The sequence below is a fragment of the Coregonus lavaretus genome (assembly GCF_964263955.1).
Source record: "Coregonus lavaretus genome assembly, contig: HAP1_SCAFFOLD_1560, whole genome shotgun sequence".
Lineage (NCBI taxonomy): Eukaryota > Metazoa > Chordata > Actinopteri > Salmoniformes > Salmonidae > Coregonus > Coregonus lavaretus.
This window is the reverse complement of record NW_028158127.1, coordinates 1-20,969: the sequence shown is the minus strand read 5'-3', so window position 1 is coordinate 20,969 and position 20,969 is coordinate 1. Positions and strand designations below refer to the sequence as shown.

General features: G+C 42.5%; 1 protein-coding gene across 1 annotated transcript; it reads right to left on the bottom strand.

The window, feature by feature from the left end:
- Window positions 1–18,376: 18,376 nt before the first annotated feature.
- LOC311124384 (uncharacterized protein) lies at window positions 18,377–19,303 on the bottom strand (the record flags this gene model as incomplete). Its single annotated transcript, XM_084198547.1, has 1 exon — window positions 18,377–19,303. A coding segment is annotated over one exon (927 nt), but the record flags the coding sequence as incomplete, so codon positions are not given.
- Between the last annotated feature and the right edge of the window lie 1,666 nt (window positions 19,304–20,969).

The window sequence follows — 20,969 nt, the reverse complement described above, 5'->3', positions numbered from 1 at the left end:
TGACTAGCAGCAGCTGTGGTGTGACTAGCAGCAGCTGTGGTGTGACTATTAGCAGCTGTGGTGTGACTAGCAGCAGCTGTGGTGTAACTAGCAGCAGCTGTGGTGTGACTAGCAGCAGCTGGTGTGTAACTAGCAGCAGCTGTGGTGTAATTAGCAGCAGCTGTGGTGTGACTAGCAGCAGCTGGTGTGTAACAAGCAGCAGCTGTGGTGTAATTAGCAGCAGCTGTGGTGTGACTAGCAGCAGCTGTGGTGTGACTAGCAGCAGCTGTTGTGTAACTAGCAGCAGCTGTGGTGTAACTAGCAGCAGCTGTGGTGTAACTAGCAGCAGCTGTGGTGTGACTAGCAGCAGCTGTTGTGTAACTAGAGCAGCTGTGGTGTGACTAGCAGCAGCTGTGGTGTGACTAGCAGCAGCTGGTGTGTAACAAGCAGCAGCTGTGGTGTAATTAGCAGCAGCTGTGGTGTAACTAGCAGCAGCTGTGGTGTAACTAGCAGCAGCTGTGGTGTAACTAGCAGCAGCTGTGGTGTGACTAGCAGCAGCTGGTGTGTAACTAGCAGCAGCTGTTGTGTAACTAGCAGCAGCTGTGGTGTAACTAGCAGCAGCTGTGGTGTAACTAGCAGCAGCTGTGGTGTGACTAGCAGCAGCTGTTGTGTAACTAGAGCAGCTGTGGTGTAACTAGCAGCAGCTGTGGTGTGACTAGCAGCAGCTGTGGTGTGACTAGCAGCAGCTGTTGTGTAATTAGCAGCAGCTGTGGTGTAACTAGCAGCAGCTGTGGTGTAACTAGCAGCAGCTGTGGTGTGACTAGCAGCAGCTGTGGTGTGACTAGCAGCAGCTGTGGTGTAATTAGCAGCAGCTGTGGTGTAACTAGCAGCAGCTGTGGTGTGACTAGCAGCAGCTGTGGTGTGACTAGCAGCAGCTGTGGTGTAACTAGCAGCAGCTGTGGTGTCACTAGCAGCAGCTGTGGTGTAACTAGCAGCAGCTTTGGTGTGACTAGCAGCAGCTGTGGCGTCACTAGCAGGAGCTGTGGTGTAACTAGCAGCAGCTGTGGTGTAACTAGCAGCAGCTGTGGTGTAACTAGCAGCAGCTGTGGTGTAACTAGCAGCAGCTGTGGTGTAACTAGCAGCAGCTGTGGTGTAACTAGCAGCAGCTGTGGTGTGACTAGCAGCAGCTGTGGTGTAACTAGCAGCAGCTGTGGTGTGACTATTAGCAGCTGTGGTGTAACTAGCAGCAGCTGTTGTGTAACTAGCAGCAGCTGTGGTGTGACTAGCAGCAGCTGTGGTGTGACTAGCAGCAGCTGTGGTGTGACTAGCAGCAGCTGTGGTGTGACTAGCAGCAGCTGTGGTGTGACTATTAGCAGCTGGTGTGTAACAAGCAGCAGCTGTGGTGTAATTAGCAGCAGCTGTGGTGTGACTAGCAGCAGCTGTTGTGTAACTAGCAGCAGCTGTGGTGTAACTAGCAGCAGCTGTGGTGTAACTAGCAGCAGCTGTGGTGTGACTAGCAGCAGCTGTTGTGTAACTAGAGCAGCTGTGGTGTAACTAGCAGCAGCTGTGGTGTGACTAGCAGCAGCTGTGGTGTGACTAGCAGCAGCTGTTGTGTAATTAGCAGCAGCTGTGGTGTAACTAGCAGCAGCTGTGGTGTAACTAGCAGCAGCTGTGGTGTGACTAGCAGCAGCTGTGGTGTAACTAGCAGCAGCTGTGGTGTAACTAGCAGCAGCTGTGGTGTGACTAGCAGCAGCTGTGGTGTGACTAGCAGCAGCTGTGGTGTAACTAGCAGCAGCTGTGGTGTCACTAGCAGCAGCTGTGGTGTAACTAGCAGCAGCTTTGGTGTGACTAGCAGCAGCTGTGGCGTCACTAGCAGGAGCTGTGGTGTAACTAGCAGCAGCTGTGGTGTAACTAGCAGCAGCTGTGGTGTAACTAGCAGCAGCTGTGGTGTAACTAGCAGCAGCTGTGGTGTAACTAGCAGCAGCTGTGGTGTGACTAGCAGCAGCTGTGGTGTAACTAGCAGCAGCTGTAGTGTAATTAGCAGCAGCTGTGGTGTAACTAGCAGCAGCTGTGGTGTAACTAGCAGCAGCTGTGGTGTTTGATGTGTAGTCCTATGATTGATGTAGTCCTATGTTCAAAGTAACACAGCTCATTGTAACAGCCGATAGTGAGTAAAGGCCTTTAACACAGCGGATTTGTGTTCCACAGTGGTGCAATAACATTGGGATTGCTACTGCAGTTGTGTTGTGGTTTTATTTACGTACAAATAATGTATCTTTGTAAAAACACCAAACTGAATCCTCCTCAGTTCCCAGATAAGGTAGTAGATATATAGGTTTTATCAAACAGTTGAAACATATATATATATATATATATATATATATATATATATATATATATATATATATTATTATTTTTATTTTTTTTTCACCTTTATTTAACCAGGTAAGCCAGTTGAGAACAAGTTCTCATTTACAACTGCGACCTGGCCAAGATAAAGCAAAGCAGTGCAATAAAAACAACAACACAGAGTTACATATGGGGTAAACAAAACGTACAGTCAATAACACAATAGAAAAATCTATATACAGTGTGTGCAAATGTAGCAAGTTATGGAGGTAAGGCAATAAATAGGCCTATCTAAAGGATACATCTTATATTTACATTCTGCTCTGTCACTACCTCGCTTCAAACCCTGTGTCATGTTGTTGTAAATCACCAGATGTGTTGTACTTCAACCATTGGAACAATTTCTCTTCAAATTAATACATCAGCTTCAATTTTCATGTTTTGTAAAATACCATTATTGTAAAAATACCAAATACCACAGTGTGTGATCTCGTAAGCTGACCTTTCACCTTTGAACAAACCCCCTGACCCCTACCTTCTTTCCTCTTTTATTTTTATAACTGTGAGAGGTGACGTCATCCAAACTTATCCTGTACTATACACAACACAGGCCAGGTGTGAAAACAGACAAACAAGAGATCACCTGAGAACTAACGATGAGACCTCACCTGGAATCCTGGAGAGGCTGGTGGGCGGAGATATCATCAGAGGACGGGCTCATTGTAGTGGCTGGAATGGAATAAATGGAGCGGTATCAAATGCATGACAACTTTCTATCCATTTCCAGCCATTATGATGAGCCTGTCCTCCTATATCTGCACCCACTAGCCTCCACTGACCTGTAACCAAGGTAACAATATATCAATTTATAGAAACAATCATCAGCGTGAGGTAAAGCTGCAAAACAAACCAATGAGAAGAACATTACTAGCTAACGACGGGGAATACAACTAAAACGGTGATTACACCAGTCACTTCCGAGTGGTCAGTTTGGCTTGATGTATCCATATAGTACCATGTTGTGAATACATTTATAATAACATTTTAATGGAGTACATTGAGCCCGGTATTCAAAACCCTGTTCAAAATATTACAGATGAGAGTTGTGTTAAATCTAAGGGCATATTTGCTGTCAATGGATTCCACCTGTCAGAGAAACTAGCAGATAATTATGTCCTATGTTACATGTCTATTTTTAAATGAACATAATAAATAAAACATTATCCGCAGCTTTACTCCTGGTGAGGATTCTGTTTTCTGATCAACTGTCTCGTCTCTGGCCGCCATTTTCTGTCCTTAAGCTCGTTATTAGCGTAACATATAGTATATACCCAACCGCTGTTATTGTCTTACATAACATCTGTTATTATCAACATCCCTGTAAACACAGGACTTTAGAAGGGAGGTAGAGACATGACCTTGTTATTTCTAGCAGATTGAAGAGGCTGGTGGGAGAGAGAGGAGAGAGGGAGAGGGACAGAGAGGGAGAGAGGGAGAGGAGAGAAGGAGAGGACGAGGAGAGAGAGAGAAAGAGAGAGAGAGGAGAGAAGGAGATGGAGAGGGACAGAGGGAGAGGAGAGAGGGACAGAGGGAGAGGGACAGAGAGGGAGAGAGAGAGAGGAGAGAGGGAGAGGAGAGAAGGAGATGGACAGAGAGGGAAAGGAGAGAGAGAGAAGAGAGAGGGAGAGGAGAGAGGGAGAGGAGAGAGGGACAGAGAGGGAGAGAGAGAGAGGAGAGAGGGAGAGGGACAGAGAGTATAATGGTGCTCCTAGAAATAGACCTTGAGGATGCTCACAGCGTTTGATGACTCACCGGGTTAATGGTTTCTCTACGCTGTGACTCACTCTGTCTCATTCCCAACCTGTACGACTGCAGATAGGACGGGGAGGGGGTGCTGCTAACTGTCTCTTACGGTAATCAATCAATGAGGATTCAAAAGCAGATTTAGAAATTGTATTTTCAGGTGTTGTGTCATGTGCTCTTTCGTAATAACTCATTACACAGACCTTCCATCCATAACATCACCTAATAAATATCTACAGCTCATCCATAATGTAGACCTACATACCTCCCTGATATTTATTTATTTGTTATTTCTTTTTATGTTTATTTAACTAGGCAAGTCAGTTAAGAACAAATTCTTATTTACAATGACGGGCCTACCAAAAGGCAGAAGGCCTCCTGCGGGGACGGGAGGCTGGGATTAACAATAAAAGATATAGGACAAAACAGACATCACGACAAGAGAGACGCCACAACACTACATAAAGAGAGACACCACAACACTACATAAAGAGAGACGCCACAACACTACATAAAGAGAGACACCACAACACTACATAAAGAGAGACGCCACAACACTACATAAAGAGAGACGCCACAACACTACATAAAGAGAGACGCCACAACACTAAATAAAGAGAGACGCCACAACACTACATAAAGAGAGACGCCACAACACTACATAAAGAGAGACGCCACAACACTACATAAAGAGAGACGCCACAACACTACATAAAGAGAGACACCACAACACTACATAAAGAGAGACGCCACAACACTACATAAAGAGAGACGCCACAACACTACATAAAGAGAGACGCCACAACACTACATAAAGAGAGACACCACAACACTACATAAAGAGAGACGCCACAACACTACATAAAGAGAGACGCCACAACACTACATAAAGAGAGACACCACAACACTACATAAAGAGAGACACCACAACACTACATAAAGAGAGACGCCACAACACTACATAAAGAGAGACGCCACAACACTACATAAAGAGAGACGCCACAACACTACATAAAGAGAGACGCCACAACACTACATAAAGAGAGACGCCACAACACTACATAAAGAGAGACAACACAACACTACATAAAGAGAGACACCACAACACTACATAAAGAGAGACGCCACAACACTACATAAAGAGAGACGCCACAACACTACATAAAGAGAGACGCCAAAACACTACATAAAGAGAGACACCACAACACTACATAAAGAGAGACACCACAACACTACATAAAGAGAGACAACACAACACTACATAAAGAGAGACACCACAACACTACATAAAGAGAGACGCCACAACACTACATAAAGAGAGACGCCACAACACTTCATAAAGAGACACCACAACACTACATAAAGAGAGACACCACAACACTTCATAAAGAGACACCACAACACTACATAAAGAGAGACACCACAACACTACATAAAGAGACACCACAACACTACATAAAGAGAGACACCACAACACTACATAAAGAGAGACGCCACAACACTACATAAAGAGAGACCCTAGACAACAACATAGCATGGCAGCAACACATGACAACACAGCATGGTAGCAACACCACATGACAACAACATGGTAGAACATGGTACAAACATTATTGGGCAACAGACAACAGCACAAAGGTAAGAAGGTGGAGACAACAATACATCACGCGAAGCAGCCACAACTGTCAGTAAGAGTGTCCATGATTGAGTCTTTGAATGAAGAGATGGAGATAAAACTGTCCTGTTTGAGTGTTTTTTTGCAGCTCGTTCCAGTCGCTAGCTGCAGCAAACTGAAAAGAGGAGCGACCCAGGGATGTGTGTGCTTTGGGGACCTTTAACAGAATGTGACTGGCAGAACGGGTGTTGTATGTGGAGGATGAGGGCTGCAGTAGGTATCTCAGATAGGGGGGAGTGAGGCCTAAGAGGGTTTTATAAATAAGCATCAACCAGTGGGTCTTCCGACGGGTATACAGAGATGACCAGTTTACAGAGGAGTATAGAGTGCTGTGATGTGTCCTATAAAGGAGCATTGGTGGCTAATCTGATGGCCGAATGGTAAAGAACATCTAGCCGCTCGAGAGCACCCTTACCTGCCGATCTATAAATTACGTCTCCGTAATCTAGCGTGGGTAGGATGGTCATCTGAATCAGGGTTAGTTTGGCAGCTGGGGTGAAAGAGGAGCGATTACGATAGAGGAATCCTGAGCCTGCAGCTTTGATATGTGCTGAGAGAAGGACAGTGTATCGTCTAGCCGTACTCCCAAGTACTAGTATGAGGTGACTACCTCAAGCTCTAAACCCTCAGAGGTAGTATCACACCGGTGGGGAGAGGGACATTCTTCTTACCAAACCACATGACCTTTGTTTTAGATCTGTTCAGAACAAGGTTAAGGGCAGAGAAAGCTTGTTGGACACTAAGAAAGCTTTGTTGTAGAGCGTTTAATACAAAATCCGGGGAGGGGCCAGCTGAGTATAAGACTGTATCATCTGCATATAAATGGGCGAGAGCTTCCTACTGCCTGAGCTATGTTGTTGATTTAAATTGAGAAGAGCGTGGGGCCTAGGATGGAGCCTTGGGGTTCTCCCTTGGTGACAGGCAGTGGCTGAGACAGCAGATGTTCTGACTTTATACACTGCACTCTTTGAGCGAGGTAGTTAGTGAACCAAGCCAAAGACCCCTCAGAGACACCAATACTCCTTAGCCGGCCCACTAGAATGGAATGGTCTACCGTATCAAAAGCTTTGGCCAAGTCAATAAAAATAGCAGCACGACATCAAGGGCAATGGTGACATAATTTAGGACCTTTAAGGTTGTAATGACACATCCATAACCTGAGCGGAAACCAGATTACATACCAGAGAGAATACTATAGACATCAAGAAAGCCAGTCAGTTGATTATTGACACGTTTTTCCAACACTTTTGATAAACAGGGCAAAATAGAAATTGGCCTATAACAGTTAGGATCAGCTTGATCTCCCCCTTTAAATAAAGGACGCACTGTGGCTTCTTTCCAAGCAATGGGAACCTTCCCAGAGAGGAGAGACAGGTTAAAAAGGTCAGAGATCGGCTAGGCGACGATAGGGGCAGCGACCTTAAAGAAGAAAGGGTCTAAACCATCTGACCCAGATGTTGTTTTGGGGGTCAAGTTTAAGGAGCTCCTTTAGCACCTCGGACTCAGTGACCGCCTGCAGGGAGAAACTTTGTAGCGGGGCAGGGGGAAAAGAGGGAGGAGCATCGGGGCTAGTCGCATTAGAAGGGGTGGGAGATGAGGAAATGTTGGACGGGCAATGAGGCATGGCTGAGTCAAATAGGAATCCTGACTTAATGAAGTGGTGATTAAAGAGCTCAGCCATGTGCTCCTTGTCAGTAACAACCACATCATCAACATTAAGGGACTTGGGCACCTGTGAGGAGGAGGGTTTATTCTCCAGGTCTTTAACCGTTTTCCAGAACTTCTTGGGGTTAGACCCACAGAGAGAGAACTGCTTCTTAAAGTAACTAACTTTAGCCTTCCAGATAGCCTGAGTGCACTTATTTCTCATTTGCCTGAACGAGAGCCAGTCAGCCTGAGTAAACGTGTGCCGAGCCTTTCGCAAAATGGAATTCTCGAGGTGGAGTAACTCTGCCAGATCACGGTCGAACCAGGGGCTGAACCTGTTTTTAATTCTAATTGTCTTTATGGGGGCGTGTTTGTTAACAATACCACTGAAAATATAAAAAAAGAAGGTCCAAGTGTCTTCGACAGAGGGGATCAAGATGATTCTATACCAATTTACAGAGGCCCGGTCATGAAGGAAGGCTTGCTCATTGAAGTTTGTTAGCAAGCATCTATGACAAATCAGGACAGGTCGTTTCACTGAGCAGCCATTACGAACACAGGCTGTAAAACAGTGATCACTAAGGTCATTACAGAAAACACCAGACTGATACCTATCAGAATTATTTGTGAGGATAACATCAAGGAGAGTAGCCTTTTCTGGGTGTTTGGAGTCATACCTTGTGGGATTGGTAATAATCTGAGAAAGATTTAGGGAGTCCCATTGCTTTAGGACTGGCCAGGTGGTTTAAGCATGTCCCAGTTTAGGTCACCTAGCAGGACAGATTCAGACTTGGTGTAAGGGGCCAGGAGAGAACTTAGGGCAGGTAGGGTACAGGCCGGTGCTGATGGTGGACGATAACACCCAGCAACAGTCAACAAAGAGCTACTTGAAAGTTTAATTCTTAAAACCAGCTAATCAAATTGTTTGGAGACAGACTTGGTGGAGACAACTGAGCACTGAAGGTGTTCCTTGGTAAATTGCCACTCCACCACCTTTGGAAGATCTATCTTGCCGAAAAAGGTTATAACCAGAAAGGTTAACATCAGTGTTCAAAACACTCTTTCTTAACCACGTCTCAGTAATGACCAACACATCTGGAGCTGTGAACCCACACTTTCAATTGATCAATTTTAGGTAATAAGCTTCTAGTGTTAACGTGCAGAAAACCCAGGCTTTTACAAGAGCAGAAATCAGTGAAACAGATATCAGAGCACAAGTCAGAATTGGGGCTAGCAACAGTAGATGGGCCAGGGTGTACATGCACATTCACAGATATCATCAGCACTAATACAATCAGGACACGGCAGAGGACAGGGAGGAGCTCTGCAGTGTTGATTTTTTTTTAATGACATTTGAATGTGCATCAGATGGCAACAAGATCATATTGTACAGACATTTCATCAGGTAACATGAATACAAAGCCAGCGAGAGGTGGTTAGAATAGGATGGGAGGCCAAGAGTCTGTGTAACCAATAGAGAGTCAGAGTCCCGAGCGTGGGAACAAACATAGTCCGTCCCACGGTCGGGTAAACGAGCAAGTTCATAGTCAACAAAGCACGCAAGAGATATAACAACTCGAGGCTCGGGACGTCACAGTGGCATACAGCTCGTCCATAACGTAGGCCTACAATCCTCCCTGACGTCACAGTGGCATACAGCTCGTCCATAATGTAGGCCAACAATCCTCCCTGACGTCACAGTGGCATACAGCTCGTCCATAACGTAGGCCTACAATCCTCCCTGACGTCACAGTGGCATACAGCTCGTCCATAACGTAGGCCTACAATCCTCCCTGACGTCACAGTGGCATACAGCTCGTCCATAACGTAGGCCTACAATCCTCCCTGACGTCACAGTGGCATACAGCTCGTCCATAATGTAGGCCAACAATCCTCCCTGACGTCACAGTGGCATACAGCTCGTCCATAACGTAGGCCTACAATCCTCCCTGACGTCACAGTGGCATACAGCTCGTCCATAACGTAGGCCTACAATCCTCCCTGACGTCACAGTGGCATACAGCTCGTCCATAACGTAGGCCTACAATCCTCCCTGACGTCACAGTGGCATACAGCTCGTCCATAACGTCGGCCTACAATCCTCCCTGACGTCACAGTGGCATACAGCTCGTCCATAATGTAGACCTACAATCCTCCCTGACATCACAGAGAGGAAGCAGCAGCTTCCTCTGCAACTGTAATGATGTCATCACATCAATGTGTCTCCGCTCACCTCTTCTGACTTCCTTCCGGTACTGAGCTTATGACTTCATGAATTGAATAATTCATTCATTCACCTTCTCCCTGTGCTATTTCTTTACCAGCAGTAGACCCCTTTCCTTTCTCCTCATTCACTGCAGAATCATTACAGCTGACTATTACAGCATTACATTATTACATTACATTATTACAGCATTACACTATTACAGCATTACACTATTACAGCATTACATTATTACATTACATTATTACAGCATTACACTATGACAGCATTACATTACTACATTACATTATTACAGCATTACACTATTACAGCATTACATTATTACAGCATTACATTATTACAGCATTACATTATTACAGCATTACACTATTACAGCATTACATTACATTATTACAGCATTACACTATTACAGCATTACATTATTACATTACATTATTACAGCATTACACTATTACAGCATTACATTATTACATTACATTATTACAGCATTACACTATTACAGCATTACATTATTACAGCATTACACTATTACAGCATTACACTATTACAGCATTTCATTACATTATTACAGCATTACACTATTACAGCATTACATTATTACATTACATTATTACAGCATTACACTATTACAGCATTACACTATTACAGCATTACATTATTACAGCATATTATTACAGCATTACACTATTACAGCATTACATTATTACAGCATTACACTATTACAGCATTACATTATTACAGCATACTATTACAGTATTACATTATTACATTACATTATTACAGCATTACACTATTACAGCATTACATTATTACAGCATACTATTACAGTATTACATTATTACATTACATTATTACAGCATTACACTATGACAGCATTACATTATTACATTACATTATTACAGCATACTATTACATCATTACACTATTACAGCATTACATTATTACAGCATTCTATTACAGCATTACACTATTACAGCATTACATTATTACATTACATTAGTACAGCATTACACCATTACAGCATTACATTATTACAGAATACTATTACAGTATTACATTATTACATTACATTATTACATTATTACACTATGACAGCATTACATTATTACAGCATTACACTATGACAGTATTACATTATTACAGCATATTATTACAGCATTACATTATTAAAGCATTACATTATTACAGCATTAGACTATTACAGCATTAGACTATTACAGCATTAGACTATTACAGCATTAGACTATTACAGCATTACATTATTACAGCATTACATTATTACAGCATTAGACTATTACAGCATTAGACTATTACAGCATTACATTATTACAGCATTAGACTATTACAGCATTACATTATTACAGCATTAGACTATTACAGCATTAGGCTATTACAGCATTACATTATTAAAGCATTAGACTATTACAGCATTAGACTATTACAGCATTAGACTATTACAGCATTACATTATTACAGCATTAGACTATTACAGCATTACATTATTACAGCATTAGACTATTACAGCATTAGACTATTACAGCATTAGACTATTACAGCATTACATTATTACAGCATTAGACTATTACAGCATTAGACTATTACAGCATTAGACTATTACAGCATTACATTATTAAAGCATTAGACTATTACATTATTAGACTATTACAGCATTAGACTATTACAGCATTAGACTATTACAGCATTAGACTATTACAGCATTAGACTATTACAGCATTAGACTATTACAGCATTACATTATTACAGCATTACATTATTAAAGCATTAGACTATTACAGCATTAGACTATTACAGCATTAGACTATTACAGCATTAGACTATTACAGCATTACATTATTAAAGCATAAGACTATTACAGCATAAGACTATTACAGCATTAGACTATTACAGCATTAGACTATTACAGCATTACATTATTACAGCATTAGACTATTACAGCATTACATTATTACAGCATTAGACTATTACAGCATTAGACTATTACAGCATTAGACTATTACAGCATTACATTATTACAGCATTAGACTATTACAGCATTAGACTATTACAGCATTAGAATATTACAGCATTACATTATTACAGCATTACATTATTAAAGCATTAGACTATTACAGCATTACATTATTACAGCATTAGACTATTACAGCATTAGACTATTACAGCATTAGACTATTAAAGCATTAGACTAGTACAGCATTAGACTTTTACAGCATTACATTATTACAGCATTAGACTATTACAGCATTACATTATTACAGCATTAGACTATTACAGCATTAGACTATTACAGCATTAGACTATTACAGCATTAGACTATTACAGCATTACGTTATTACAGCATTAGACTATTACAGCATTAGACTATTACAACATTACATTATTACAGCAATACATTATTACAGCATTAGACTATCACAGCATTAGACTATTACAGCATTAGACTATTACAGCATTAGACTATTACAGCATTACACTATTACAACATTATATTATTACAGCATTAGACTAGTACAGAATACTATTACAGCGTTACATTATTACAGTATCACATTATTACAGTATTACATTATTACAGCAATACATTATTACAGCAATACATTATTACAGCTTACTATTACAGCACCAGTCTTCTGCTGCCACTCTGACAGAGGCAATACATCATGAGTGAAATCTATTTCTGGAGAGGGAGAGTGAGTAGCTGTGATGAAGAGTGAGTAGCTTTGATGTAGAGTCGGATGCTGTGATGAAGAGTCGGATGCTGTGATGAAGAGTCGGATGCTGTGATGAAGAGTGAGTAGCTTTGATGAAGAGTCGGATTCTGTGATGAAGAGTCGGATGCTGTGATGAAGAGTCGGATGCTGTGATGAAGGTTGAGTAGCTTTGATGTAGAGTCGGATGCTGTGATGAAGAGTCGGATGCTGTGATGTAGAGTCGGATGCTGTGATGAAGAGTCGGATGCTGTGATGAAGAGTCGGATGCTGTGATGAAGAGTGGGATGCTGTGATGAAGAGTGGGATGCTGTGATGAAGAGTGGGATGCTGTGATGAAGAGTGGGATGCTGTGATGAAGAGTGGGATGCTGTGATGAAGAGTGGGATGCTGTGATGAAGAATCGGATGCTGTGATGAAGAGTGGGATGCTGTGATGAAGAGTCTGATGCTGTGATGAAGAGTGGGATGCTGTGATGAAGAGTGGGATGCTGTGATGAAGAGTCGGATGCTGTGATGAAGAGTCGGGATGCTGTGATGACGAGTGGGATGCTGTGATGAGGAGTGGGATGCTGTGATGAAGAGCCGGATGCTGTGATGAAGAGTGGGATGCTGTGATGAAGAGTCGGATGCTGTGATGAAGAGTGGGATGCTGTGATGAAGAGTCGGATGCTGTGATGAAGAGTGGGATGCTGTGATGAAGAGTGGGATGCTATGATGACGTGAGGGACCTTCCACCTCCACACACACAGTAGTTCCAGCATCAGGTCTTTAGTACAGTCAGCCAAGCATGTCACAGTAGCAGAGGCTATACATCATGAGAAACACATGAGATGGTCTGAATGACTGGCCGCGCACTGACCTCTTCTGTCCCTGGTGAATTAACAGGCTGTTTCTGGAGGAGAGTGGGGACCTGTGAGAAAGAGTGTAGAATTGTGGGGAGATGTGAGGATTCTCGGGTGACTAGGCTATTGCAATAATGATGTTTAGCCAGACACCTCTCTCTCCGCTAGGAAAAAACATGGTAAGTGATTTGATCAGCCTGCTACCACAAGAATTTTGATTTTATCCAGGACAACTAAATGTCTTGACAGGTATCGCTGTGGAGTAGCCCTTTCAAGCAGTTTTAAACATTGTTGCTATATTTCAGTCTGTTGCTATATTTCAGTATTTTGTGATGTACACTGAACTAAAAAATATATATATATATACTAAACTAAAATATATATATACTGAACTAAAATATAAACTCAGCAAAAAAAGAAACGTCCTCTCACTGTCAACTGCGTTTATTTTCAGCAAACTTAACGTGTAAATATTGGAATGAACATAACAAGATTCAACAACTGAGACATAAACTGAACAAGTTCCACAGACATGTGACTAACAGAAATGGAGTAATGTGTCCCTGAACAAAGGGGGGGTCAAAATAATCAAAAGTAACAGTCAGTATCTGGTGTGGCCACCAGCTGCATTAAGTACTGCAGTGCATCTCCTCCTCATGGACTGCACCAGATTTGCCAGTTCTTGCTGTGAGATGTTACCCCACTCTTCCACCAAGGCACCTGCAAGTTCCCGGACATTTCTGGGGGGAATGGCCCTAGCCCTCACCCTCCGATCCAAGAGGTCCCAGACATGCTCAATGGGATTGAGATCCGGGCTCTTCGCTGGCCATGGCAGAACACTGACATTCCTGTCTTGCAGGAAATCACGCACAGAACGGGCAGTATGGCTGGTGGCATTGTCATGCTGGAGGGTCATGTCAGGATGAGCCTGCAGGAAGGGTACCACATGAGGGAGGAGGATGTCTTCCCTGTAACGCACAGCGTTGAGATTGCCTGCAATGACAACAAGCTCAGTCCGATGATGCTGTGACACACCGTCCCAGACCATGACGGACCCTCCACCTCCAAATCGATCCCGCTCCAGAGTACAGGCCTCGGTGTAACGCTCATTCCTTCGACGATAAACGCGAATCCGACCATCACCCCTGGTGAGACAAAACTGCGACTCGTCAGTGAAGAGCACTTTTTGCCAGTCCTGTCTGGTCCAGTGACGGTGGGTTTGTGTCCATAGGCGACGTTGTTGCCGGTGATGTCTGGTGAGGACCTGCCTTACAACAGGCCTACAAGCCCTCAGTCCAGCCTCTCTCAGCCTATTGCGGACAGTCTGAGCACTGATGGAGGGATTGTGCGTTCCTGGTGTAACTCGGGCTGTTGTTGTTGCCATCCTGTACCTGTCCCGCAGGTGTGATGTTCGGATGTACCGATCCTGTGCAGGTGTTGTTACACGTGGTCTGCCACTGCGAGGACGATCAGCTGTCCGTCCTGTCCCCCTGTAGCGCTGTCTTAGGCGTCTCACAGTACGGATATTGCAATTTATTGCCCTGGCCACATCTGCAGTCCTCATGCCTCCTTGCAGCATGCCTAAGGCACGTTCACGCAGATGAGCAGGGACCCTGGGCATCTTTCTTTTGGTGTTTTTCAGAGTCAGTAGAAAGGCCTCTTTAGTGTCCTAAGTTTTCATAATTGTGAGATTAATTGCCTACCGTCTTTAAGCTGTTAGTGTCTTAACGACCGTTCCACAGGTGCATGTTCATTAATTGTTTATGGTTTATTGAACAAGCATGGGAAACAGTGTTTTAACCCTTTACAATGAAGATCTGTGAAGTTATTTTGATTTTTAAGAATTATCTTTGAAAGACAGGGTCCTGAAAAAGGGACGTTTCTTTTTTTGCTGAGTTTATATATATATATATACTGAACTAAAATATATATATACTGAACAAAAATATAAATGCAACATGTAAAGTGCTGGTCCCACGTTTCATAAAGCTTAAATGTAAAATCCCAGAAATGTTCCATACGCACAAAGTTTATTTCTCTCAAATTTTGTGCACAGGTGTATTTACATCCCTATTAGTGAGCATTTCTCCTTTGTCATAATAATCCATCCACCTGACAGGTGTGGCATATCAAGAAGTTGATTAAATAGCATGATTATTACACAGGTGCTGAGGAGTATTTCTGTCTGTTATAAAGCCCTTTTGTGTCGAAAAACTCATTCTCATTGGCTGGGCCTGGCTCCCCAGTGGGTGGGCCTATGCCCTCCCAGGCCCACCCATGGCAGCGCCCCTGCCCAGTCATGTGAAATCCATAGATTAGGACCTAATACATTTATTTCAATTGACTGATTTCCTTATGTGAACTGTAACTCAGTCAAATCTTTTGAAATTGCATGTTAAGTTTATATTTTTGTTCAGTATATATTAAGTGTAATATTGGGATGTAAACTACTCAAAATGGTATACATTTCAACTCTATATCTGACATGGTACAGGTGTCTTCTTTTTTTAAAGCCCATAACCATGTGTGTGAGGTGTATACTTTTGTTTCAAAGTAGATTTGTTTAAGACTACCATTAGTGACCCTGATTTAGCCCACTGTAGTAAAAGGTTCAAAGGTTGAACTAGTGTTATTTGTCAATTATAAATCAATTCAATAAATACACATATTGTTTTTCTATGTTTCAGTTTTTATGTTTCAGTTTTTATTCAACTTCAGAGAACAGATTATATTTTACAGGGTGAAGCACCACGATGCAGAAACATAAAAATGACAATATTGTCTTCTTTCATTCTTATTGCTTGTGAGGTACAGTATTACACATTGTAGCTTATTCATCATACTAACCACTATATGGTAAAAGACTGGCAAATCGTACAAAATGTAATGGCATAAGCATAAAGCATAAACATACCCGCATTCACACACAGATACAGGAACAAATAATATGTATTCTCTCTCTCTCTCTCTCTCTCTCTCTCTCTCTCTCTCTCTCTCTCTCTCTCTCTCTGTCTCTCTCTCTCTCTCTCTCTCTCTCTCTCTCTCTGTCTCTCTCTCTCTCTCTCTCTCTCTCTCCCCATCTCCATCTCCGTCTCTCCATCTCTGTCTCTCCCTCTCTGTCTGTCTCTCTCTCTCTCGTTCCTTTATATCATTCACAGAGTACAGAACATAATGTCACATTAAAAGCATAACAGACACATCTCTCAAGAGTATAGCGCTTCCTTTTACAGTATTTCACCAGATAATAACCACTTGAATACTTGGAAACGATTTGAAGTTATTCATTTATCATCACTCACTACTTAATTACCATATAAGAACAATTAGTTACCATAGATTTACATGGTTATATGATGAAAAAAGGCACTGCGTAATTTATATAACAGCAGTTGGATTATCTTCTCCCCGGTGATGTCGGCATATGTTTACACTATACTTCAAATATAAACTCCCCTATAGCTGTGTACCCCTATGCAACCATACAACCATTCATATATCATCTCACATATACTGCCATAGCCCCCCTGTAGCTCAGTTGGTAGAGCATGGCGCTTGCAACGCCAGGGTTGTGGGTTCGTTTCCCACGGGGGGGGGGGCAGTATGAAAAATGTATGCACTCACTAACTGTAAGTCGCTCTGGATAAGAGCGTCTGCTAAATGACGTAAACGTAATATGATATCCAGGGTATTCCCCAAATAATGTAAGAGGGGCGCATTGCTCAGCATCACCACCTTGTTAAAAAATCCTGGTGAGAACCCTGTATATAATATAGTTTTTTGTCTTCGATTATAATCATATTTTTCTTTGTTTCCTACATGTTTGTCTTGCCACCCTTGACCCTAAGGCTTTTCTAAACACCACTTCAGCTCTTCTTTGCTTCTTTACTTTTCTCATTAGAACCTTTTACTTGGTCTCCGTTTCTTCCTCTTCACTGGACTGGGATTCTGATTCTCCCTCCCCGTTTCTCTCCTCTTTCTCACCCCCCTCTCCTTTCTCCTTTGCAGACTAGTCTGTTTTGGCATCTTTTGAAGTAGATGCATCATCCTCTTCTTCCTTTATACCTCCATTCACCTCTCTATCTTCTCCTGTCCCCGAAGCATCACCCTCTTTTTTATTTTTATTTCATTGTATCTTCTTTTTCACTTTCTCCCTCCTCTGTCTCAGAATCTGTCTCAGTTCCAGGTTCCTTGTCTACTTCCTCCCTCCTCTGTTTCAGAATCTGTCTCAGTTCCTGGTTCCTTGTCTACTTCCTCCCTCCTCTGTCTCAGAATCTGTCTCAGTTCCTGGTTCCTTGTCTACTTCCTCCCTCCTCTGTCTCAGAATCTGTCTCAGTTCCAGGTTCCTTGTATACTTCCTCCCTCCTCTGTCTCAGAATCTGTCTCAGTTCCAGGTTCCTTGTCTACTTCCTCCCTCCTCTGTCTCAGAATCTGTCTCAGTTCCTGGTTCCTTGTCTACTTCCTCCCTCCTCTGTCTCAGAATCTGTCTCAGTTCCTGGTTCCTTGTCTACTTCCTCCTCATCTCTCTTTTCCTCATGGTATGAATAATCTCGTCCTTTCTGTCCACTTTCTCTTTCTCCTCTTTTCCATCCGTTGAAGAAGGACCGTCATCCCCTGCTTCTCCACCCTCCTCAGCTTTATCCAGTGCCTCCTCTTCCTTCTCTCCCTCCTTCCCCTCTCCATCCTTCATTCCTCCAGGACCAGATTCTCCAGACTCCCCTGTATAGTCTTCCTTGTTATCACCTTGTTCCCCTGTGGTCTTAGTAGTCTTCCTTGTTATCACCTTGTTCCTCTGTGATCTTAGTAGAGTCTTCCTTGTTATCACCTTGTTCCCCTGTGGTCTTAGTAGTCTTCCTTGTTATCACCTTGTTCCTCTGTGGTCTTAGTAGAGTCTTCCTTGTTATCACCTTGTTCCTCTGTGATCTTAGTAGAGTCTTCCTTGTTATCACCTTGTTCTTCTGTGGTCTTAGTGGAATCTTCATTGTTATCACCTTGTTCCTCTGTGATCTTAGTAGAGTCTTCATTGTTATCACCTTGTTCCCCTGTGGTCTTAGTAGTCTTCCTTGTTATCACCTTGTTCCTCTGTGATCTTAGTAGAGTCTTCCTTGTTATCACCTTGTTCCCCTGTAGTCTTAGTAGTCTTCCTTGTTATCACCTTGTTCCTCTGTGGTCTTAGTAGAGTCTTCCTTGTTATCACCTTGTTCCTCTGTGATCTTAGTAGAGTCTTCCTTGTTATCACCTTGTTCTTCTGTGGTCTTAGTGGAATCTTCATTGTTATCACCTTGTTCCTCTGTGATCTTAGTAGAGTCTTCCTTGTTATCACCTTGTTCCTCTGTGGTCTTAGTAGAGTCTTCCTTGTTATCACCTTGTTCCTCTGTGGTCTTAATAGAGTCTTCCTTGTTATCACCTTGTTCCTCTGTGGTGTTAGTAGAGTCCTCCTTGTTATCACCTTGTTCCTCTGTGGTCTTAGTAGAGTCCTCCTTGTTATCACCTTGTTCCTCTGTGGTCTTAGTAGAGTCTTCCTTGTTATCACCTTGTTCCTCTGTGATCTTAGTAGAGTCTTCCTTGTTATCACCTTGTTCCTCTGTGATCTTAGTGGAATCTTCCTTGTTATCACCTTGTTCCTCTGTGATCTTAGTAGAGTCCTCCTTGTTATCACCTTGTTCTTCTGTGGTCTTAGTGGAATCTTCCTTGTTATCACCTTGTTCCTCTGTGGTCTTAGTAGAGTCTTCCTTGTTATCACCTTGTTCCTCTGTGGTCTTAGTAGAGTCTTCCTTGTTATCACCTTGTTCCTCTGTGGTCTTAGTAGAGTCTTCCTTGTTATCACCTTGTTCCTCTGTGGTCTTAGTAGAGTCTTCCTTGTTATCACCTTGTTCCTCTGTGGTCTTAGTAGAGTCTTCCTTGTTATCACCTTGTTCCTCTGTGGTCTTAGTAGAGTCCTCCTTGTTATCACCTTGTTCCTCAGTGGAGTTCTCAGCTTCTGCAGTCTCCTCCTTTTCACCTTCTTCTCCCTCTGGACTCTCCTCTGTGTCAGTAGATTTAATGTCCTCTGTTGGCTTCTGAAATCAATTGTACATTATAAAAGTAATATGATTATATTATCATAAGCCTATCATAAGTATTTCAGAAACAATATGTTGAACATTCAAACAGATGGAATTGTATTTGAGCTATGGATATGAAAATAATGTAAACTTTTTTTTTAAAGCATGAAACTTGGTACACTTTTACAGTAGTAAGCAATGTATGTGTGAGGTATGTCTAACCTCTTCAGTGGACAGGTCACTCTGTGGAGAGGTACAGTTGAAGTCTGAAGTTTACATACACCTTAGCCAAATACATTTAAACTCAATTTTTCACAATTCCTGACATTTAATCCTAGTAAAAATTCCCTGTTTTAGGTCAGTTAGGATCACCACTTTATTTTAAGAATGTGAAATGTCAGAATAATAGTAGAGAGAATGATTTATTTCAGCTTTTATTTCTTTCATCACATTCCCAGTGGGTCAGAAGTTTACATACACTCAATTAGTATTTTGTAGCATTGCCTTTAAATTGTTTAACTTGGGTCAAACATTTCAGGTAGCCTTCCACAAGCTTCCCACAATAAGTTGGGTGAATTTTGGCCCATTCATCCTGACAGAGCTGGTGTAACTGAGTCAGGTTTGTAGGCCTCCTTGCTCACACACGCTTTTTCAGTTCTGCCCACACATTTTCTATAGGATTGAGGTCAGGGCTTTGTGATGGCCACTCCAATACCTTGACTTTGTTGTCCTTAAGCCATTTTGCCACAACTTTGGAAGTATGCTTGGGGTCATTGTCCATTTGGAAGACCTATTTCCGACCAAGCTTTAACTTCCTGACTGATGTCTTGAGATGTTGCTTCAATATATCCACATATTTTTCCTTCCTCATGATGCCATCTATTTTGTGAAGTGCACCAGTCCCTCCTGCAGCAAAGCACCCCCACAGCATGATGCTGCCACCCCCGTGCTTCATGGTTGGGATGGTGTTCTTCGGCTTGCAAGATCCCCCCTTTTTCCTCCAAACATAACGATGGTCATTATGGCCAAACAGTTCTATTTTTGTTTCATCAGACCAGAGGACATTTCTCCAAAAAGTACGATCTTTGTCCCCATGTGCAGTTGCAAACCGTAGTCTGGCTTTTTTATGGCGGTTTTGGAGCAGTGGCTTCTTCCTTGCTGAGCGGCCTTTCAGGTTATGTCGATATAGGACTCGTTTTACTGTGGATATAGATACTTTTGTACCTGTTTCCTCCAGCATCTTCACAAGGTCCTTTGCTGATTTGCACTTTTCGCACCAAAGTACGTTCATCTTTAGGAGACAGAACACGTCTCCTTCCTGAGCGGTATGACGGCTGCATGGTCCCATGGTGTTTATACTTGTGTACTATTGTTTGTACAGATGAACGTGGTACCTTCAGGCGTTTGGAAATTGCTCCCAAGGATGAACCAGACTTGTGGAGGTCTACAATTTTTTTCTGAGGTCTTGGCTGATTTCTTTAGATTTTCCCATGATGTCAAGCATAGAGGCACTGAGTTTGAAGATATGCCTTGAAATACATCCACAGGTACACCTCCAATTGACTCAAATGATGTCAATTAGCCTATCAGAAGCTTCTAAAGCCATGACATCATTTTCTGGAATTTCCCAAGCTGTTTAAAGGCACAGTCAACTTAGTGTATGTAAACTTCTGACCCACTG